This window comes from Cherax quadricarinatus, unplaced genomic scaffold (genome assembly GCF_038502225.1).
Source record: "Cherax quadricarinatus isolate ZL_2023a unplaced genomic scaffold, ASM3850222v1 Contig12, whole genome shotgun sequence".
NCBI lineage: Eukaryota > Metazoa > Arthropoda > Malacostraca > Decapoda > Parastacidae > Cherax > Cherax quadricarinatus.
In genome coordinates this window covers 452,593-477,443 of record NW_027195038.1, presented here as the reverse complement: position 1 = coordinate 477,443, position 24,851 = coordinate 452,593, and the positions used below count along the sequence as shown (strand labels likewise).

The 24,851-nt window shown below is 39.1% G+C and overlaps 1 protein-coding gene across 2 annotated transcripts in view; it reads left to right on the top strand.

Annotated features, from left to right (window-relative positions):
* Positions 1-23,887, top strand: part of SerRS (Seryl-tRNA synthetase) — a 67,531-nt gene extending 43,644 nt beyond the window's left edge. For both annotated transcript variants that reach the window (XM_070079745.1, XM_070079744.1), the window contains 5 exons: positions 15,921-16,011; positions 17,673-17,862; positions 18,702-18,799; positions 19,836-19,965; positions 20,140-23,887. In XM_070079745.1, coding sequence (XP_069935846.1) covers positions 15,921-16,011; positions 17,673-17,862; positions 18,702-18,799; positions 19,836-19,965; positions 20,140-20,234 — 604 coding nt within the window. In that variant the 3' untranslated portion in view covers positions 20,235-23,887. The remainder of the gene's footprint in view (positions 1-15,920; positions 16,012-17,672; positions 17,863-18,701; positions 18,800-19,835; positions 19,966-20,139) is intronic.
* Positions 23,888-24,851: the final 964 nt, after the last annotated feature.

The window sequence follows — 24,851 nt, the reverse complement described above, 5'->3', positions numbered from 1 at the left end:
GTGGCCCAAAAGGAAAAACGAAAGTTTCTCCTTTTACATTTAGTAATATATACAGGAGAAGGGCTTACTAGCCCCTTGCTCCCGGCATTTTAGTCACCTCTTACAACACGCATGGCTTACGGAGGAAGAATTCTGTTCCACTTCCCCATGGAGGTAAGAGGAAATAAACAAGAACAAGAACTAGAAAGAAAATAGAAGAAAACCCAAAGGGGTGTGTGTATATATATGCTTGTACACGTATTGGCAGTTTGGAGGGATATGTTGTGTATCTTTATACGTATATACTTCTGAAGTAGGAGAAACTTTTAGAGAGGGTGTGGTAGGTAAGTTTGGGGTGCCAGGTGTAAATGATAATGGGAGCCCTTTGATTGAACTTTGTATAGAAAGGGGTTTAGTTATAGGTAATACATATTTTAAGAAAAAGAGGATAAATAAGTATACACGATATGATGTAGGGCGAAATGACAGTAGTTTGTTGGATTATGTATTGGTAGATAAAAGACTGTTGAGTAGACTTCAGGATGTACATGTTTATAGAGGGGCCACAGATATATCAGATCACTTTCTAGTTGTAGCTACACTGAGAGTAAAAGGTAGATGGGATACAAGGAGAATAGAAGCATCAGGGAAGAGAGAGGTGAAGGTTTATAAACTAAAAGAGGAGGCAGTTAGGGTAAGATATAAACAGCTATTGGAGGATAGATGGGCTAATGAGAGCATAGGCAATGGGGTCGAAGAGGTATGGGGTAGGTTTAAAAATGTAGTGTTAGAGTGTTCAGCAGAAGTTTGTGGTTACAGGAAAGTGGGTGCAGGAGGGAAGAGGAGCGATTGGTGGAATGATGATGTAAAGAGAGTAGTAAGGGAGAAAAAGTTAGCATATGAGAAGTTTTTACAAAGTAGAAGTGATGCAAGGAGGGAAGAGTATATGGAGAAAAAGAGAGAGGTTAAGAGAGTGGTGAAGCAATGTAAAAAGAGAGCAAATGAGAGAGTGGGTGAGATGTTATCAACAAATTTTGTTGAAAATAAGAAAAAGTTTTGGAGTGAGATTAACAAGTTAAGAAAGCCTAGAGAACAAATGGATTTGTCAGTTAAAAATAGGAGAGGAGAGTTATTAAATGGAGAGTTAGAGGTATTGGGAAGATGGAAGGAATATTTTGAGGAATTGTTAAATGTTGATGAAGATAGGGAAGCTGTGATTTCGTGTATAGGGCAAGGAGGAATAACATCTTGTAGGAGTGAGGAAGAGCCAGTTGTGAGTGTGGGGGAAGTTCGTGAGGCAGTAGGTAAAATGAAAGGGGGTAAGGCAGCCGGGATTGATGGGATAAAGATAGAAATGTTAAAAGCAGGTGGGGATATAGTTTTGGAGTGGTTGGTGCAATTGTTTAATAAATGTATGGAAGAGGGTAAGGTACCTAGAGATTGGCAGAGAGCATGCATAGTTCCTTTGTATAAAGGCAAAGGGGATAAAAGAGAGTGCAAAAATTATAGGGGGATAAGTCTGTTGAGTGTACCTGGTAAAGTGTATGGTAGAGTTATAATTGAAAGAATTAAGAGTAAGACGGAGAATAGGATAGCAGATGAACAAGGAGGCTTTAGGAAAGGTAGGGGGTGTGTGGACCAGGTGTTTACAGTGAAACATATAAGTGAACAGTATTTAGATAAGGCTAAAGAGGTCTTTGTGGCATTTATGGATTTGGAAAAGGCGTATGACAGGGTGGATAGGGGGGCAATGTGGCAGATGTTGCAAGTGTATGGTGTAGGAGGTAGGTTACTGAAAGCAGTGAAGAGTTTTTACGAGGATAGTGAGGCTCAAGTTAGAGTATGTAGGAAAGAGGGAAATTTTTTCCCAGTAAAAGTAGGCCTTAGACAAGGATGTGTGATGTCACCGTGGTTATTTAATATATTTATAGATGGGGTTGTAAGAGAAGTAAATGCGAGGGTCTTGGCAAGAGGCGTGGAGTTAAAAGATAAAGAATCACACACAAAGTGGGAGTTGTCACAGCTGCTCTTTGCTGATGACACTGTGCTCTTGGGAGATTCTGAAGAGAAGTTGCAGAGATTGGTGGATGAATTTGGTAGGGTGTGCAAAAGAAGAAAATTAAAGGTGAATACAGGAAAGAGTAAGGTTATGAGGATAACAAAAAGATTAGGTGATGAAAGATTGAATATCAGATTGGAGGGAGAGAGTATGGAGGAGGTGAACGTATTCAGATATTTGGGAGTGGACGTGTCAGTGGATGGGTCTATGAAAGATGAGGTGAATCATAGAATTGATGAGGGAAAAAGAGTGAGTGGTGCACTTAGGAGTCTGTGGAGACAAAGAACTTTGTCCTTGGAGGCAAAGAGGGGAATGTATGAGAGTATAGTTTTACCAACGCTCTTATATGGGTGTGAAGCGTGGGTGATGAATGTTGCAGCGAGGAGAAGGCTGGAGGCAGTGGAGATGTCATGTCTGAGGGCAATGTGTGGTGTGAATATAATGCAGAGAATTCGTAGTTTGGAAGTTAGGAGGAGGTGCGGGATTACCAAAACTGTTGTCCAGAGGGCTGAGGAAGGGTTGTTGAGGTGGTTCGGACATGTAGAGAGAATGGAGCGAAACAGAATGACTTCAAGAGTGTATCAGTCGGTAGTGGAAGGAAGGCGGGGTAGGGGTCGGCCTAGGAAGGGTTGGAGGGAGGGGGTAAAGGAGGTTTTGTGTGCGAGGGGCTTGGACTTCCAGCAGGCATGCGTGAGCGTGTTTGATAGGAGTGAATGGAGACAAATGGTTTTTAATACTTGACGTGCTGTTGGAGTGTGAGCAAAGTAACATTTATGAAGGGATTCAGGGAAACCGGCAGGCCGGACTTGAGTCCTGGAGATGGGAAGTACAGTGCCTGCACTCTGAAGGAGGGGTGTTAATGTTGCAGTTTAAAAACTGTAGTGTAAAGCACCCTTCTGGCAAGACAGTGATGGAGTGAATGATGGTGAAAGTTTTTCTTTTTCGGGCCACCCTGCCTTGGTGGGAATCGGCCGGTGTGATAATAAAAAAAAAATACTTCTAAGCTGTTGTACAGTGGACCCCCGCATGGCGACCTTAATCCGTGCAAAAGGGCTGATTGTTATGCGAAATGTTCGGTATGCGAATGAATTTTCCCCATAAGAAATAATGGAAATCAAATTAATCCGTGCAAGACACCCAAAAGTATGAAAAAAAAATTTTTACTACATGAAATATACATTTTCCTACACACAAAGAGAAGGATACATGCACAATAGTAGAGTAGTACATGCACAATATATATTGTGCATGTACTACTCTACTAAATGAAGAATAAATGACACTTACCTTTATTGAAGATGCAGCAATGACTGATGAGACACTGTGTCCTGGGAGTGCCTTTTCCTCCTGAGTACTGTAGGTCCTGTTTGGCATTTTCTTCCAGAACAGGCCTTATCACACTGTGTATGCCACTACGATTCTTAAATCTCTCAAACCAACCTTTGCTGGCTTTAAATTCACCAATATGAGCACTAGTTCCAGGCATTTTTCCCTGTTCACCTGGGTGTTAGTCAACTGGTGTGGGTTGCATCCTGGGAGACAAGATTAAGGACCCCAATGGAAATAAGTTAGACAGTCTTCAATGACACTGACTTTTTTGGGTTATCCTGGGTGGCAAATCCTCTGGGGTTAATTGTTTCTTGGTATTCTCAATAAGCCACACCAACAACGGTGCTACAGCAGCAGCAGCAGCTGATGGTGGTACAGCAGCAACAGACGATGCTGCAGCAGCAGCAGACGATGCTACAGCAGCAACAGACGATGCTACAGCAGCAGCAGACGATGCTACAGCAGCAGCAGACATTTCTACAGCAGCAGCAGACGATGCTACAGCAGCAGCAGACGATGCTACAGCAGCAGCAGACGATGCTACAGCAGCAGCAGATGATGCTACAGCAGCAGCAGACGATGCTACAGCAGCAGCAGCAGCTGACGGTGGTACAGCAGCAGCTGTACCACCAATAGTAGCGATGGTTTATTGGGGTTTATTATACAACCTGGCCAGCTCGGAGACACGCACTCCATTTTCATACTTATCAATGATCTTTTTCTTCATCTCTATAGTAATTCTCACCCTTATTGCTGTAGGGTTGGCACTAGAAGCTTTCTTGGGGCCCATGGTCACTTATTTTCCAGAAAAAATCACCAAAAACACTGTAATAATACGAAATGTTCCGATTGTATGCTTGGATGTTACCGCGGAGGCTGGCTGGTAAACAATGCCACCGGCGGAACATGTGAGCGTGGCTCAGGCCGCACATTGGACGCGTCTCGGACGAAGGGCGGTGAGCGGGTTTTTGGGCGGTATGCGAGGCAAAATTTTTGCGAAAAAAGCGAGCGGTATGCGGATTGTACGGTATGCGATGCGTGCGGTATGCGGGGGTCCACTGTATTCTGAGCACCTCTGCAAAAGGAGTGATAATGTGTGAGTGTGGTGAAAGTGTTGAATGATGATGAAAGTATATTCTTTTTGGGGATTTTCTTTCTTTTTTTGGGTCACCCTGCCTCGGTGGGAGACGACCGACTTGTTGAAAAAAAAAAAAAAAAACATGTATGTGTAGTGTGACCTAAGTGTAAGTAGAAGTAGCAAGATGTACCTGATCAGTGCACTTGTGAAAGAATATTAGACTCGCCAGTTGACGTGTATTAGACGCTTGGCATGATTTGTTTACTTTTGAAATTTGGTAAAAATCGAACATTTGTGCTACTTTGAGCTCAATTTCAAGATACTTTTCATTATGAAACCAATCAAAATCATCTCAATTTCTGTAATATGTCTTCCATTCTATAAACTGAGACCAGGAAACCTAGAATACAACCATAAATACCTTATGAAAATACACTGCAAATTTGCTGTTTTGAACTAAAAACACAGTCGGAGTTTTTTTTTTCTCATTATGCACTGTGTGCTGCAGGATTTTTTTATACTGTGTACACTGACCACACAGACCCATTCTTTCATATGTAGGCCTACCAGCTCTCTCTCACTAGATTTGAAGGCTCTCGAATTTAGGTGTTCTAGTACGTCAATAACCACGGTGCGTAAGCCATACTAGTATGTCGGAAACCCTGAAAGGGTTAAGAAGGCACTGGACAGGCACCTGGCCAACCAGGCTGTGGTTCATACGTCAGCTTGCGTGCAGCCAGTAGTAACATCCTGGTTGATCAGACCCTGATCCACTGTGTGGCCTGGTATCAGACCGAGCTGCGGGGGCGTTGACCCCCGAAACCCTCTCCAGGTAAACTCTAGGTAAAACTCTGATAATTATACTTTTGTGTACATGTACCTAAATAAACTTACACACTGTGCTGGTATGCAGATACACATTAAAATCACTAAGAGTGTCCTTTAGACTTGATGCCATAGTAATAATAATAATAATAATAATACATAATAATAATAATCACTCTTGGACACGTTAAATGTTTAATTTTATGTTAATATATGCATTTTCATTAATTCATCTATGATATTCACACTTTAACTTGTAATAATGTTGGTAGAATTACTGATATTATGTTAGGTGAAAGGACACAAGTGCAACTAGTGTGACATTTTATTGTGGCAATGTTTCACTCTCCAGGAGCTTTGTCAAGCTGTTACTGCTTGACAAAGCTCCTGGAGAGCAAAATATTGCCACAATTAAATGTTGCACATGTGTTCTTTTAATTAACACTTAAACTTACACATCATAGTGGGTGAGCCACTAGCCTTTTGTCTTCCTACTGTTCATTCAGCACCTTGTTCAGTCCCTGTTTACCCTTCTCAAATCTTCCTTCTCACCTCCTTACAATATTCTGTGGTAGACAATCCTGGAATCCTTGCCTTTTTTTTTTTTTTATACATCTTATGTGTAAGTGCATCTTAGTTTATGAGAGTCAGTAGGACAACACTTGAGAATTAAAGTATTGTACTGGATGTTGATGTTATGTAGTAATTATTCTGGCTTATGCTTGGCAGGTCCTCCTCATCCCAGGCATTTGTAAGATAATTATACTCATATATTTATCCAGTCTAATAGTTATTAGTTTGGTAAACAACAGTCATCCAGGGAGGTACTACCATCTTATCAGTTGAGTATAAAATGGAAACCTGTTAAATGTTTTTACACTCAGACAAGATTACTTGTCTTCTCTTTCTGTCTCGTGAACTTGTAAGATGACAGGTAAATCTGACAAACTTCCATATATTTTTTTTTTTCAACAAGTCGGCCATCTCCCACCGAGGCAGGGTGACCCAAAAAGAAAGAAAATCCCCAAAAAGAAAATACTTAATATCCCAAACCCCCTCCTTTAGAGTGTAGGCATTGTACTTCCCATTTCCAGGACTCAAGTCCGGCTATATAAAATAAACCGTTTTCCCAGAATCCCTTCACTAAATATTACCCTGCTCACACTCCAACAGATCGTCAGGTCCCAAATACCATTCGTCTCCATTCACTCCTATCGAACACGCTCATGCACGCCTTCTGGAAGTCCAAGCCCCTCGCCCACAAAACCTCCCTTACCCCTTCCTTCCAACCTTTTCGAGGACAACCCCTACCCCACCTTCCTTCTCCTACAGATTTAAATGCTCTCCATGTCATTCTACTTTAATCCATTCTCTCTAAATGACCAAACCACCTCAACAACCGCTCTTCAGCCCTCTAACTAATATTTTTATTAACTCCACACCTTCTAATTTCCACACTCCTAATTTTCTGCATAATATTTACACCACACATTGCCCTTAGACAGGACATCTCCACTGCCTCCAACTGCCTCCTCACTGCTGCATTCACAACCCAAGCTTCACACACATATAAGAGTGTTGGTACTACTGTACTTTCATACATTCCCTTCTTTGCCTCCATAGATAACATTTTTTGACTCCACATATACCTCAACGCACCACTCACCTTTTTTCCCCTCATCAATTCTATGATTAACCTCATCCTTCATAAATCCATCTGCCAACACGTCAACTCCCAAGTATTTGAAAACATTCACTTCTTCCATGCTCCTCCTCCACAATTTGATATCCAATTTTTCTTTATCTAAATCATTTGATACCCTCATCACCTTACTCTTTTCTATGTTCGCTTTCAACTTTCTGCCTTTACACACACTCCCAAACTCACCCACTAACCTTTGCAATTTTTCTTTAGACTCTCCCATAAGCACAGTATCATCAGCAAAAAGTAACTGTGTCAATTCCCATTTTGTATTTGATTCCCCATAATTTAATCCCACCCCTCTCCCGAACACCCTAGCATTTACTTCTTTTACAACCCCATCTATAAATATATTAAACAACCATGGTGGCATTACACATCCCTGTCTAAGACCTACTTTTACCGGGAAGTAGTCTCCCTCTCTTCTACGCACCCTAACCTGAGCCTCACTATCCTCATAAAAACTCTTTACAGCATTTAGTAACTTACCACATATTCCATATACTTGCAACATCTGCCACATTGCTCCCCTATCCACTCTATCATATGCCATTTTTAAATCCATAAATGCAACAAAACCTTTCCTACCTTTATCGAAATACTGTTCACATATATGTTTCAATGTAAACACTTGATCTACACATCCTCTACCCACTCTGAAACCTCCTTGCTCATCTGCAATCCTACATTCTGTTTTACCTCTAATTCTTTCAATTATAACCCTACTGTACACTTTTCCTGGTATACTCAGTAAACTTCTTCTTTCAACGTACCAGCCGAATCCCACCGAGGTGGGGTGACATAAAAGGAAAAATGAAAGTACTCAGTAAACTTATTCCTCTATAATTTTTACAATCCCTTTTGTCCCCCTTCCCTTTATATAAAGGGACTATACATGCTCTCCGCCAATCCCTAGGTACCTTCCCCTCTTTCATATATTTATTAAACAAAAGTACCAACCACTCCAACACTATATCCCCCCCTGCTTTTAACATTTCTGTCATGATCCCATCAGTTCCAGGTACTTTACCCCCTTTCATTTTACGTAATGCCCCACGTACCTCCCCCACACATTCTGCTCTTCTTCGCTCCTAAAAGATGGTATACCTCCCTGGCCAGTGCATGAAATTACCGCCTCCCTTCCTCAACATTTAAAAGTTCCTCAAAATATTCTCGCCATCTACCTAATACCTCCCTCTCCCCATCTACTAACTCCCCTACTCTGTTTTTTACTGACAAATCCATACATTCCCTAGGCTTTCTTAACTTGTTTAACTCCTAAATTTTTTCTTATTTTCATAAAAATTTCTTGACAGTGCCTCTCCCATTCTATCATCTGCTCTCCTTTTGCACTCTCTCACCACTCTCTTCACCTTTCTTTTACTCTCCATATACTCTGCTCTTCTTATAACACTTCTGCTTTGTAAAAACCTCTCATAAGCTAACTTTTTCTCTTTTATCACACCCTGTACTTCATCATTCCACCAATCACTCCTCTTTCCTCCTGCTCCCACCCTCCTATAACCATAAACTTCTGCCCTACATTGTAATACTGCATTTTTAAAACTCATCCAACCCTCTTCAACCCCCCCTCCCCACTACTCATCTTTGCACTAGCCCACCTTTCTGCCAATAGTCGTTTATATCTCACCCGAACTTCCTCCTCCCTTAGTTTATACACTTTCACTTCCCTCCTTGTTGTTGCCACCTTCCTCTTGTCCCATCTACCTCTTACTCTAACTGTAGCTACAACTAAATAATGATCCGATATATCAGTTGCCCCTCTATAAACATGTACATCCTGGAGCCTACCCATTAACCTTTTATCCACCAATACATAATCTAACAAACTACTTTCATTACGTGCTACATCATACCTTGTATATTTATTTATCCTCTTTTTCATAAAATATGTATTACTTATTACCAAATCTCTTTCTACACATAGCTCAATTAACCCTTTGAGGGTCGACAGGCCCTCTCCGAAACTCGTTCTCAGGGTCGGCCAAATTTAAAAAAAAAAAAATTATTTTCTCTTATGAAAAGATAGAGAATCTTTATCGTAAGGGTTCTTGAATGGAGATATCACAGGTTGAAAGTAGACACACTTGTAGGATGGTAAATATATTGTCAGACTGAGATGAGAGATGGAGCCCGGTGCCTAGCCTGTTTACGTTATGAAGGTCTACCGCTGAGTGAGGGCGGGACAAAGGGATCACTGCCCATGTCTATGCCCATGACGTCACTCCAAGCCAAAGGCCTACGAGGGATCTCGTGTCTAAAGCACATGGAGGATACTAATATGCTATGCTATATAATACAGGGAATACAGGGATCAGCAACTATGCTGACAGCTCGGTCATGTTACGTATGTCGTCCCGACATACACTACTATCTATAGGCTGAACAGGCAGGCGGATCTGGGCTGATTCTATACAATAACAAATTCATATATATCTTAGAACTAATGGATGGTATCATAATGGACATTACATAGAGGGTGTTAACATAATGCATTACAAACTATAAGAACAATTCATTATACAATATGGATGGAATTGATCGATCGATCTGTATTCATGCACTCTACGGATTCTGAGGAAGAATAAATATATACAAAGAAGTGTTTAACAGAAAGGCAGATTCGGTGCACACAAATCTAGACTGTTAATTCTCAGAATACGGAGGGAACGTGAACACGAAAATTTCTGACAAACTGATCAGCTAATAATAAACACACAGTTGACACTTTCATTCATCTCGGACATCTAATTATACAGACTATGTACATTTAAACCCAATTCTGCGAGGGTAAGGTTTACATATGCAGAATGGTTATCATCTCTGGGAGGATTGAATTCCTCTGCAATGGCTAACACATGCCTTGACTGAGAGAGATCTGAACGAGTATCTACAAAAGATACAACTACAATCACTAGTGACTGTGGAATTACTAACTCGTCTGCTAGGAGTACTCAACTCGACTATTCGATACAGTAATTCTTGGCTCATTACAAAGTCACTAATGGATGCTGGTGGCTTCACAGTAAGAATGGGATCTTCCTGGAGAAGGAATCGAATCACACCAGACACAAGGGATCTAGTCTTTGTGCAGTTTTGACATCCTCGACAGTAAATGGAGGATCTGCAGTAACTACACTAACGTGTCGCGATAAAGCATCTGCGACTACATTTGACTTGCCAGGTAAATTTTCAAAAGTGGGATTGAACTCTTGGATAGTCAAGGTCCATCTGGCTAACCTTCCAGTAGGCTGTTTGTTCTGGAATAAAGGTAACAGTTCTTCCTTACTGGAGGAAAGAACAAACTCGGTGGAGTGGATGACTCCCCCCGGTTGAAAAAAATTAACGCTATAACACGCAATATGAGCAAGGGAGAACGAATCTACTATCTCAACTGCAAGCACAGGAGAAAGAAATGAACACGGTGAACAATGCTGATATTCAATCTGAGTCGCACACAGTGACACGAGGTATCAGCTATAAAGAAACTACACTTACAAACGTTAACATGTGAAAGTTACTCGAGAAATAACTTCTTACAATGCACTGATTTCTGTCAACTAGGATGGGATCACCATCTGAAACATTAGGAACAACAACAGACACTCTAGTGAGAACACTAGCTGTAACAGAGACGTCTTTCTGCAAACGGCATGTGACATCAACAAGAGATGGCATTACTAGTTCCAAGTAATCGTTTTCTGACAAGGCATCCCCTGTGGAGAAACTACTACTCGAACTAGCAGTCATTGCAGGGATAGGCTGTGCACTCAAGGCAGTCTGAGTGTCCTCGGACACTTGAGGCAACGGAACACTATCCTGCAAGTCTGAAGGTATAGGTGGAACACTAATGGGAGTGACAGAATTACTAGTGCCTGACCGCTCGGCTACGTTAATAAGTAATTCACGGATCTATAGGAACTTAATCTGAACTTCACATTTCGCAGCACTTTAACAAATCTCAGATACAAGCTGTGAGAACAAACACATTGCTCAAGGGCTAGGTATTGTCTTTCAGTCAGTAAGGGAATGTTGGTACTGTGGACTGATTCATATTGACTTTGACTGGAATGATACACTAAGTGAACGTTCAAAAGTGACTGGGACATCTTCTCAGTGAAAATACTGAAGGGCATAAGTCAAGAAAAATGGAGAGAATGACACAATAAGCTTAAATGGAAGAAAATGCTTAACTATTCTGCATAAGTAATTAAAAATTGACAAGTTACACAGTAAGCAAAGAACTCACACAAGAATAATATGCAACTTAACAAACACTGAAAATCAAGAGAACTTGTACTTTGCTCAAATCTAATTTGCTCAACTTTTACTTTAAATTGAATAAATGGCACAGTGAGTTTTCTTTACTTTCAATGCAACAAGGAAAATACACAATAAAATAATAAAATGGACTCAATAAACTTGTGCAAAAATTAAAACAAACACACAATTCACTGAAATTAAAAAAATAAAATGACAAGAGAATAAAATACTATGCACAGAACAGAGCATAAGAAACTGCACTGTAATAAACTGTATTGCACAACACTGCATAAAATTTTCTACAAGAAAAACTTTAATAGCAACACAATATTTGCACAAGAATTATTGCAAAATGAGTCAATGTGCAATAATAAAAATTATAACACACAAGAAAAGAAATATATCAAGGAATGAACACTTTAACTCTTAACTGCACTTAAACAACAAGCAAAAGAACAATTTACTTTAGAAGGAGAATTTAAAAATTGCACTAAGAGTGAATTTGTTCAATAAAACATGAAAAAAAAAATAATAGGTGCAAAAAAAAACACACAACAAAAAGAAATACAACACTTACAGTGATGCAGAGCACAAAACATCAACATAAACTCAGTACTAGAATTTTCTTGCAATGAAACTTGATGTTTTAAAAAATTTTGTAAACAGATTTCTTGCTGGAGCTTTAAAAATGGCACTATTGTCTGTGGAAATAAGACAAATTAAACACTGGCTGAATGGAAAAATATGAACACAAGAATGTTCAACACACAGGGAACAAACAAAAATACACAAATGCTGGGAAGAAAAAAAATAACAGACAACACTGAGTTGTGATGCAGAATATGAGGTGAAAAATTACTGAATTAATTCACTGGAATTCTGAAGTTTAAACACAAGTTCTATACTGCTCATATGTTGCACACACAACAAAGGAAACACTAAGTACTTACTTCAAGTGTGTATAAAAAGAAACACAACACAACAGATATAAAATAATGCACGAAAATTAACACTGAATTAAGGAGATTAAAAGAAATGAATGCAATCAGTACATGATAAACACTGAGTCTGATCAAGAGTCACTGAATGTCACTAAGAGAAAAATTCACTGGGAACACAAAAGAAATGTCTCAACACTCGCAAATGTCTCTAAAAAAAAAAAAATATTATCGCTGTAACAACTAGAAGAATGAGACTGATGGATTGTTTATATCGTCTTGCTGCTGTCCTCTGCACAGATGATCGTAGAATTGCGCTTAAATCGGCGAGAGACAACACACAGGAGGCTTTTAAAGATGGCGCGCCACTCTCTAGCTCTTGACCCCCTATGTGGTCCTTAAAATATGGTGCTACAACCCTTAGCAGTGCACCAAAACACTGATGAGGTAGGTGAGTTGTAATGGCCGACTGTAGTTGGGTTTGTGGGTAAAGGCTGAGCGAGGCGTCTGAGACCGGCAATGGTGCGACACACGTGATCGTGAGTGGCTGGGCTTATGGGTTGAACGTCGTAAGCCTCACTGAGAAAACCCACACTGCCGCGAAGATAATTCTAAGCCGGCTGGCTTAGAAGAAACCCACGAAATACTACAACACCACAAGGATGACAAGGAGCACTCAGAATGCTTGGAACTAGAATCACAAGCGATGAAGGCTAGTCATGTGGCTTGCTTGAGTACTGGGGTAAGACACCTGGGTTAGTTGCTAGCTGGCTTATCTTAACCCTTCACACAGAATAGCTTGATAACTTCACACGATGAGCACAGCAGGGGTGGAAGCTGGCTTGGCAGGCAAAATAATTGGATGGAGTAGGCTAGGCTGGACTGGACTCGGGTGTTCTGACTCCCCCACCACAGACTGGAAGCTGGCTTATTTTGCAAACTCGGGTCAACCCCTCGGGAGTAATGCAAAAAAAGCAGGAAACACTAATACAAAGAGACTGACCAGTGAATAATGTAGAAGCTGGTAGAGTAGCTGGCTTGAGGTAGCTGGATGGGGTGAACCTCGGTAGGCCTACTGGTAACACGAAATGGCCGTCTTGCTGGTCGACAACTTTATCTCCAGAAATCGCTGTAATCGTCAGAATTACAGGCTCACCGCTGTCACCATTTATCGTAAGGGTTCTTGAATGGAGATATCACAGGTTGAAAGTAGACACACTTGTAGGATGGTAAATATATTGTCAGACTGAGATGAGAGATGGAGCCCGGTGCCTAGCCTGTTTACGTTATGAAGGTCTACCGCTGAGTGAGGGCGGGACAAAGGGATCACTGCCCATGTCTATGCCCATGACGTCACTCCAAGCCAAAGGCCTACGAGGGATCTCGTGTCTAAAGCACATGGAGGATACTAATATGCTATGCTATATAATACAGGGAATACAGGGATCAGCAACTATGCTGACATCTTTTCCTGATCATAAAGACACCAAAAGTTTGAAATTTGATAGAAAACTTACGGAATTATGCTCTCGCAAAGTTAGCGGTCTCGGCGATGTTTACGCATCGGCGATTTTGCCCACTTTGAGCCCCATTTTCGGCCAATTTCACTGTACTAGTCGAAAAAAACATGAATATTTCACTAGAACTCCATTTTTTCTATCGAATGGGTGCAAGAAACCACTCATTTATGAAATTCAACTATCCAGTACAGTGGTCAGAATTTAGCAATTTTGCCAATTTCACACAAATTTCAAAAGATGCCAATTTCCGAATAGGGTCCAGAATAAAGAAGAAAGACATTCCTGGCACTAAAATGGCATTTCCTCTAGTCATTAGTCACGTCTCAAGGCCCCTCTTATATTCTTTTGCTTTCCACTTTGAATTTTTATTTTCACAAAAAATATAAGATTTACTGTTATGCAGACTATTGCATTAGTGTAAAAAATGGTATAAATATTATTGGTGCACTTGTGAAAGAATATTAGACTCACCAGTTGACGTGTATTGCACGCTTGGCACGATTTGTTTACTTTTGAAGTTTGGTAAAAATCGAACATTTCTGCTACTTTGAGCTCAATTTCAAGGCACCTTTCTTAGTAAAACCAGTCAAAATCATCTCAATTTCTGTAATATGTCTTCCATTCTATAAAATGAGACCAAGAAAACTAGAATACAACAATAAATACCATACGAAAATACACTGCAAAGTCGCTGATTTATTAAAAAAAATGGTCAAAGTTTTTTTTTTCTCATTATGCACTGTGTGCTGCAGGATTTTTTTTAGACTGTGCACACTGACCACATAGACCCATTCTTTCATATGAAGGCCTACCAGCTTTCTCCCACTAGATTTGAGGCCGCTAGAATTTATGAGTACTAGTACGTCAAAAACCCCTACGCGTAAGACGTACTAGTACGACGAAAACCCTCAAAGGGTTAAAGGCTCCCCATTTACATTTACCCCTGGCACCCAAAATTTACCTACTACTCCCTCCACAGCATTTTTACCCACTTTAGCATTGAAATCCCCAACCACAAGTACTCTCACAATTGGTTCAAAACTCCCCACGCATTCACTCAACATTTCCCAAAATGTCTCTCTCTCCTCTACACTTCTCTCTTCTCCAGGTGCATATACGCTTACTATAACCCACTTTTCACATCCAACCTTTATTTTACGCTACATAATCCTTGAATTAATACATTTATAGTCCCTCTTTTCCTGCCATATCTTATCCTTCAACATTATTGCTACTCCTTCTCTAGCTCTAACTCTATTTGAAACCCCTGATCTAATCCCATTTATTCCTCTCCACTGAAACTCTCCCACCCCCTTCAGCTTTGTTTCACTTAAAGCCAGGACATCCAGCTTCTTCTCATTCATAACATCCACAATCATCTCTTTCTTATCATTTGCACAACATCCACGCACATTCAGGCTTCCCACTTTGACAATTTTCTTCTTCTTATTCTTTTTAGTAATCTTTACAGGAAAAAGGGTTACTAGCCCATTGTTCCCGGCATTTTAGTTGACTTTTACAACACGCATGGCTTATGGAGGAAAGATTCTTATTCCACTTCCCCATGGATATAAAAGGAAAAGTAATAAGACCAAGAACTATTAAGATAAAATCAAAGAAAACTCAGATGAGTGTATGTAAATAAATGTGTACATGTATGTGTAGTGTGACCTAAGTGTAAGTAGAAGTAGCAAGACATACCTGTAATCGTGTATATTTATGAGACAGACAAAAGACACCAGCAATCCTACCATCATGTAAAACAATTACAGGCTTTTGTTTTACACTCACTTGGCAGGACGGTAGTACCTCCCTGGGTGGTTGCTGTCTACCAACCTATTACCATAACTTCCATATATTCAGTATAAACTTACATTTACTTGCCTAGATGCTTTGTGATAGTTGCTAATCTGGAGGCCTGGTCATCCACTCGGTCAGTCAGTATTTCACTGTCTTAGTAACAGTGAAATACTAACGTAAGATGATGGGCTGTGATATTACTGATACTATTAATTTGAAGCACATTATGTTAATTATATATTTTGGAGTTGTAAAATGATGGCGATTGTAAAATATTAATGTTTAAAGATGTATAAGTATTGTAACGATACTGCTGTTGTTAAATTTGTAAGATATTAATATGTTTATTGATGCATTATAGGTACTTGAAGTAGATGTTCAATTTTTTTTTTGTTTGGTGTTTCAGATATGCAGGTTTGTCCTACTGTTTTCGCCAAGAAGTGGGCTCTCACGGTCGTGATACCAGAGGTATCTTCAGAGTGCACCAGTTCCAGAAGGTCAGTTCTCTCTTATTTTCAATGTCACCATTGTCGTTGTCACTGTCGTTGTAATTATCTTTCTTCTTTCAACGCACTGGCCATATTCCACCGAGGCAGAGTGGGCCCCACCCAAAAAAAAAAAAAGTTTCTACTCCTAAATTTAGTAATATATACAGGAGAACAGGTTACTAGCCCCTTGCTCCTGGCATTTTAGTTGCCTCTTATGACATGCATGGCTTACGGAGGAAGAATTCTGTTCCATTTCCCCATGGAGATAAGTAGAAATAAACAAGAACTAGTAAGAAAATATAAGAAAACCCAGAGGGGTGTATGTATATATGCTTGTACATGCATGTGTAGTGTGACCTAAATGTAAGTAGAAGTAACAAGATGTACCTGAAATCTTGCATGTTTTTTTTTTTTTTTTTTTAACAAACCGGCCGCATCCCACCAAGGCAGGGTGGCCCAAAAAGAAAAACGAAAGTTTCTCTTTTTAAATTTAGTAATTTATACAGGAGAAGGGGTTGCTAGGCCCTTGCTCCCGGCATTTTAGTCGCCTCTTACAACACACATGGCTTACAGAGGAAGAATTCTGTTCCACTTCCCCATGGAGATAAGAGGAAATAAACAAGTACAAGAACTAGAAAGAAAATAGAAGAAAACCCAGAGGGGTGTGTATATATATGCTTGTACATGTATGTGTAGTGTGACCTAAGTGCAAGTAGAAGTAGCAAGACATACCTGAAATCTTGCATGTTTATGAGACAAAAAAAGACACCAGCATTCCTATCATCATGTAAAACAATTACAAGCTTTTGTTTTACACTTGCTTGGCAAGACAGTAGCACCTCCCTGGGAAGTGGTTGTCTACCAACCTACTACCTAGACATAATTATCATTTACTATTATTATTTTTATTATTTGTTTTTACCTCAGCAACCATAGGAGGCCTGGTCACAGACCGGGCCGCGGGGGCGTTGACCCCCGGAACTCTCTCCAGGTAAACTCCAGGTAAACCATCTCTTGCCAAGGCAGGGTAACCCAACAAAGAAAGTACATTCACTATCATTCATTCAACTGCCATCTTTCCAGAAGTGTGCTGATATCACAAATCAGATTACCCTCTGACTGCAACATCCCCACTCCTCCCTCATTGTGTAAGCATTGTACTTCTCACCTCCAGGACTCAAGTCTGTCTAACTGGTTTCTCTGAATCCCTTCATAGTAGTTATCTTGCTCACACTCCAACAGCATGTCCATTAAAAACCACCCAGTTTAACATGCTCGCACAATACTTATTCATTCTCAAACCCCTAAAACTCAAAATTCCTGTTTTTTACCCACCTCCCTCCAATCATTCCAGGGACATCCCCTCCCACCTTCCATCCCACCCATCACATTTTTATTATCTGGAAGGGAGAGACTTCTGTTAAATGGTGTTGCTTTTTGGTTGAACAATGACAGGATCTCTCACATCTGTTGGCTACTTACCACCTGTCTGAACACATTGTGCTTGTTAAATTAACCAATATTGGATTGTAGAGTCACCTCTTTCAACATGTACAGATGCAGAGTACGGTTTTAACTATTCATGCAATATTTGTACTACAGTTTATTGGTACATTGTATTAGTAAAAAATTATAATATTTGTTTGACCTCAGCTTGTGTTGTATTTCAGGTGGAGCAATTTTGTCTCACATCGCCTCATGACAATGCTTCGTGGATCATGATGGAAGAAATGATCACAAATGCTGAGGAATTATGTCAACTGTTGGGTCTAGCTTATCGTGTGGTCAACATTGTGTCAGGAGAACTTAACAATGCTGCAGCTAAGAAGTTGGATCTGGAGGCTTACTTCCCAGGCTCAGGTCAATATGTATTGAAATACTAATCAACATTTCATATAATAACTATTACAGTACCATGTTCATTAAGTTGGAGAAGCACTTTTTCATAAAGTATGGACAAGTATCACAAGAGAACATTGTTGAGGATAATATAGGTGTTTCTGACTTTATACTGTACAATAAATATATTCCTGGCCCTGGGTACATAAAGCAAATTATTACACACACACACACATGCACCAAATGATCACATAAAAACAAATGAATGTGATACAAAGACAGCAGAAAAAGTAAAATACAAAATTTAGTCGTAATTCACATACCATACAAAATTGTCATATTTCCTATACCATACAAATTTCTGTCATAATCCCTATACAATACAAACTTTGAAAAAATTTCACATTACTCTTTATTTTAGGGTATGACGTTATGAGCATATCACAGTCATCAGCCAGTCATGGTACACACAACATATACAGTTAACTCTACTCATGATTGTAACATTGTTATTAACAGAAAAAGTATAGTTTATATCACTTTTATTGTATCGTTGTAACAAACTAATATGTAGAAGGTAACCAAAGTAATATTTCACTTTTTTTTTATAATATTCAGGTTATTCCACATGTTATGTAACATAAACAGTCTCACTCATCATGGTTACACTATGTTCAGATTATTCCACATGTTATATTACAGAACTCATGAATATTACGCTATCTTCAGAGTATTCTGCATATTATATCACAGAAGCAGTTTCACTCATCAAGGCTATATTATGTTCAGATTATTCCACATATTAAATCACAGAAACAAAGTTTCACTCATTAAGGTTGCTAAAGTGAAAATTGTTTCAGGTGCCTATCGTGAACTGGTCTCGTGCTCCAATTGTCTCGACTATCAGTCCAGGAGGCTCAAGGTTCGCTATGGAACAACCAAGAAGATGAACACTGCTGTAAGTTTTTCTTCAACATTGTGTATGGGTAGGATGTAGGGTTTCTCATGAATGTGCTTCACTAAATTCTCAGTCTTAATAGACATCAATTGAACCAACTTCAGAATATGAGCTAAAATCTGCTGGTACCAAATTTTTCTTCCTATATAGGCTCATAACAGAGTATCTGTGGTCACCATGACACTGATGGTGTGAGAGTATGTTTGGTTACCACGACACTGATGGTGTGACAGTATGTCTGGGCACCACGACACTGATGGTGCGACAGTATGTCTGGTCACCTCGACACTGATGGTGTGACAGTATGTCTGGGCACCACGACACTGATGGTGCGACAGTATGTCTGGTCACCACGACACTGATGGTGTAACAGAATATTACAGCCCTCAGCATTAGATGTCAGGATGACTAGAGCTAAAATATCTGCAGTGTAGAGGATAAAATTACATGTAATGTGAAGTTTTAATTATAAAATATTTTTTCATTTATTCACAATAACATACCTGTTTGTTTGTTTATAAAAGCTGGGGTGATGGAAGAAGTGGAATAGTCAGACAGCCTCTGGGAGAAATCCAAATATTTTACCTCGAAGCCTTTGTTAATTTACTTTCTCAGAGGCTATGGTCCCTATGTCTTGTATATTTATTGTAATAAATTTCTTCAGTAAAACACTTGAATACAACTAATAATACATTTTGCTGCAAAATCAGCACCATGTAGTTCTCCTCTCTTTACTTGTATTATTTTCTGTGTAAGTGTTTATCTGGAGTTTATCTGGAGAGAGTTCCGGGGGTCAGCGCCCCCGCGGCCCGGTACTGTATCTTTGTGCAATATATTGATATCAATCTGTAATAAAGGTTTTTCATTTTTTTTTTTTAGCATATTTTCCCCACCAGCTTACAACAGTGTAGTTTGGTCCATAGAAGTAAACACATTTCCCATCACCCAGCCAACAGCTGTCTTATTAAGAGGTGTATAGATATCACGATTTCAAAGATCCTCTAAAATATTTTTGTATTTGTTTGTCTGCTCTTAGGTTGAATATGTGCACATGTTGAATGCTACCATGTGTGCCACCACACGAGTGATATGTGCACTGCTGGAGAACTACCAGACTGATGATGGTATCACTGTACCAGCTGCTCTCAGAGAGTACATGCCCAGTGGTATGTCTATATACAGTAGTCCTCATATGCACATATTAATTATAAAATATTTAATAACTATATTAGAGTAACTAATGATAATATTACCATTGTTTAATAAGAGAGAGAATTATACTAGTACATTATCTTTATTTACATTTAAACAAAGTGATTGTAATTATTCATGTTTCTCAGATATGAAGGAGTTTATTCCTTTCAAGTATCCAGCACCAATTGATGAAGAAGCTAACAAGAAGAAGAAAAAGGGTAAAAATAAGCAAGAAGAATGAGGCATTAGAGACTATTAAGCACACAAGAAAATGGAGCATTAATTCTGACACATTATTTATGATGAGATAGTGGTTGCTTCATCAATCATCACAATAGGGGTACCAACTGTTGCTCTTGTCATATACTATGTTTCTGCTTACTCTTATGGCGAATTCTTGGTTCTTCATTACGTTATTATAATTATGTACTAGTTCCCATTCTTAAAATTCTTTCGACATTTCTTTGTTTAGTTTTGTAAACAGTTGGAAGAAAGTGTGTTGGGATAAACTGAAGGCAAGAGAAGAGGGAGCCCAGCAAGAAGGGCAAGTTATGAGTTAATGTCTGTGTGAGGAAACTGGGTACACTATATGAATATAACATAAAGAATGGTGAACATGGCTGAATAGAAGACATTTGTTATTATTGAATGAATGAATGACATTATTATCACTTGAGTTAAACATACTTTACATTTAGTTTAGAAGCAGGTGAGATAATGTGCTGCTGTGGAAGATGTGCTTTGCTACGTATTAATTCTCAAAAATATGAAAGTATCAGAAGAGTGTCTAAAAATACAGTCACATGCCTCTTGAGGTAAAATTTACAGGAAGTGTACTAGATGGTGGGTTTGCAATTTCTGTTTAATACATAATTGAGATAGCAAAGTACTCTGTTCAAGGATTAGCAACAGGCATAATATCTGTGAGAAAAAACAATTAGAAGTTTTGCATGACTACGTAAGGGTCAAGAGAAGCTGTAAGAGAAAAAACTTTTGAGATGATGGGTTAATGATTCCAGGTTACAGAGCAGCTTTCTAACTTAAAATATGACTGGGACTTCTATGAACCAGTTGAAGTTTTAAAACCATTATTAAAAAGTATATTGTTTTCTATACAAACAGCTTGTTAGTCAAGATACCAGGGACACAGTTGCTTTGTAAATTAAGGAATTAGGGTATCCTGTATACTAGGTAACAAGGGCTAATAAGGTAAACCTCTCTCCTCCCAGTTAGGGTATTCTATATATAAAAGTTATGTTAACTGGCACAGTGCACTACTAAATAACAAAAAGGCACAATACCGTGACTGGAACGATACACAAATAACCCGCACATAAAAGACAGAAGCTTACGACGACGTTTCGGTCCGACTTGGACCATTGACAAAGTCACACAGTGTGACTTTGTCAATGGTCCAAGTCGGACCGAAACGTCGTCGTAAGCTTCTGTCTTTTATGTGCGGGTTATTTGTGTACAGTGCACTACTTTCTTCCCAGTTGCATCGTCTCTAATGTTGACATAACTGTACCTTTAACACAAATATAAATTAAAAACTGAATTCAACATGTCTTAACCATTTTCTACAATTGGCACACAGTATTTTCACTGCTTATCAGATGTAGAAATTAAAACACTGTATATTATATTAAACAATGTTTTTTTTTGTTTTATATGAACTTTTAATAAAGTTGAACATCGAATCACCCTGCCTTTATGTTCTTAACAGATTATTTATAATGGCTAACAGTACAATAGTGAGGACGAGATTGCAAGAGCAACAAGGTGGTAACACAATCTTATCTTTAAAAAAAAATTGTCTTGTATCAGTGTTTCCATTCTGTCAGAGTATCTTATGATCATGTTAAATATTTTTGATAGCTGTGAGGACACCATAGCCTTATATTTACTGGAAGGCGTATTTGACTTGCGACACTTGATTTATGTGCCTCAACAACTTTAACTTCTACATTATAAGTTTAAATATTACTTATACAGTCAATCCACTTTCTCATTATTATTATTACAATCAAGGGGGAAGCGCTAAACCCGGAGGATTATACAGCGCCTGGGGGGGGATGTGGAAGGCATTCAGGCTTAATTTGGGGAACTGGAGCACAGATCCAATTCCCTAAATCAAGAGCCCCTCACCAACATCAAGGAACCTTCCTTGAGGGGTCCACTTTCTCAGCTTCATAATTTGTGGAATTCTATTATCCAATACTTTTACTGATGGACACCCATCAAGGAAGTGTCTTCATATCAATAAGGGTGTCTTGATCCAAGGAATTGGACCTATCTTCCCTTCCTCATATTAGACTTGATTAGCGTCTATTTTCCCAGGCACTCTAGGAACCCTATGACTTGAAAACTGAAAATATGCTTAATACCTATATTATACCCAAAGTGTTGCTTTAACTGGATTAGAGCAATATTGAAAGATGCTCTGAGTAAATCAAGAAGCCCAAACATGAAACAACTTATTATACAGACATAATTTTACCTTATTTGCTGATTTTAGATTTGCAGGATCTCTTAAGAATATAACCCCCATGATTTTGGGGAACCACCTGTATGTGTATGAAATCCATGGGATATGTAAGTATATCCTGTGAATGAAAGACAAACTGAATGAAAGATGGTGAATGTTTTTTCCCTTTTGCTAGATAACCTTGGTGGAGAACAGCCATTGTTTAAAAATGTAAGCATATCACTTGAGATGCCAATATTAATGTACTTATTGTATATTATATAACTAGTGAGCACACGGACAGGTTATGTTGAATTGCCTAAAGATATAGTTGTTGAAAATATATAATGAATGAACATTCAGTGGCATGATGAGGACTCTAATCTGTGTTAAGTTGATAATTTCAAGTGAGCCAAGTTTTCTGCACCAATAAAGTCCACTGGTGTCACAGTATATGTCACAGTGATATGAAGATATCTTGGAAGCAGTTGCCTAACACATTTCTTGGAGTAAATGAAAATATTCATAGACCTCCCACTTGTTCTTCCTGCTGGTTTCCTGTGTGGGATATTTTTCATTTATTACTATGAGCAAAGTAATATTTCCTGTGAACAAGGTAACATTTATGAAGAGATTCAGGAAAGCTAGTTAACCTAGAGGTGGGAAGTATGGGTCCTGCATTCTGTAGGAGAGGTGGCAGTGGGAAGCATAGGTCCTGCACTCTGTAGGAGAGATGGAGGTGGGAAGCATAGGTCCTGCACTCTGTAGGAGAGATGGAGGTGGGAAGCATAGGTCCTGCACTCTGTAGGAGAGGTGGAGGTGGGAAGCATAGGTCCTGCACTCTGTAGGAGAGGTGGAGGTGGGAAGCATAGGTCCTGCACTCTGTAGGAGAGGTGGAGGTGGGAAGATCCTGCACTCTGAAGAAGAGGTGGAATGTTGCAGTTCAAAAGGTCATCTGAACTGTGATGTCAGCATGCTTGTGGCAAGACAGTGATTGAATGGATGATGGTGAATGTTTCCTCTTCACGATCACTCTACCTGGGTAGGGGATGGCTCGTATGTTCAAATAATCATACCATTATTGTAGTCCAGAAATTCCCCCCTTTCATTTAGCTGTTACTTATTTTTTTTACTCTCTCTCAAAAGTTTCAATTTGACTTGTTTCACCCTATACCTTTTGTTATATGTTTAGTGTTTTATTTGATTATAATATGGTTATATGTACTGTACTAATAATGTAGTACTATACTTGACCAGTATATTGTGATTATCATAATTTGTATTTAATTTGATAAGCTGGGAAGTGTAGTATTTAGATGATTCTTATAATATTTATATTATAGTGATTCAAATGAATAGGCTCTGGTAAAAGGCAGTTTTTCTAAGCTTGGTATTTATACTGTTTTAAATAAATATGTTATGGAAAAGTTGTTTAGCTTGTTCCTTTCATATTACACTATAGTATAAAACTGTTTCTCAACCAACAGATATTTTATGGGGAGAATATCAACCATTTTTTTAACCAAGAGATGCACTTCATTATTAGACAGTAAGACGAACCGTTTTATATTGACTTCAATGGTTTAGCACTTTATTTGATTATATGAGAAGAAGCTGGATGTCCTGGCTTTAAGTGAAACAAAGCTGAAGGGGGTGGGAGAGTTTTAGTGGAGAGGAATAAATGGGATTAGGTCAGGGGTTTCAAATAGAGTTAGAGCTAAGGAAGGAGTAGCAATAATGTTGAAGGATAAGCTATGGCAGGAAAAGAGGGATTATGTGGAGTAAAATAAAGGTTGGATGTGAAAAGTGGGTTATAGTAAGTGTATATGCACCTGGAGAAGAGAGAAGTGTAGACGAGAGAGAGAGATTTTGGGAAATGTTGAGTGAATGCATGGGGAGTTTTGAACCAAGTGTGAGAGTACTTGTGGTTGGGGATTTCAATGCTAAAGTGGGTAAAAATGTTATTGAGGGAGTAGTAGGTAAATTTGGGGTGCCAGGGGTAAATGTAAATGGGGAGCCTTTAATTGAGCTTTGTGTAGAAAGAGATTTGGTAATAAGTAATACATATTTTATGATTATTATTATTATAATCAAAAAGAAGCGCTAAGCCACAAGGGCTATGCAGCGCTGCAGGGCAGGAAGGAAGTGAGGGCATCAAGTGGCAAAAGGGAGGTGGATGAGTAATAGGTTACGGATAACAGTGGAGCAGTGGATGGTGAAAGGGTAAAGGGCAGCAAGAGACTGAGCTAGAAAGGGCTGAGGGGAGTGCGTAAGGTATCATCATCAGAGTTTGTGGAGTAAATCAGTCGTTGTCAAGAAGTCAATGAGAGAGTCAGGATTAAAGGAGGGTCCATCAGCAAGAAGGGAAGGTAAAGAGAGAGTAGTAGAACG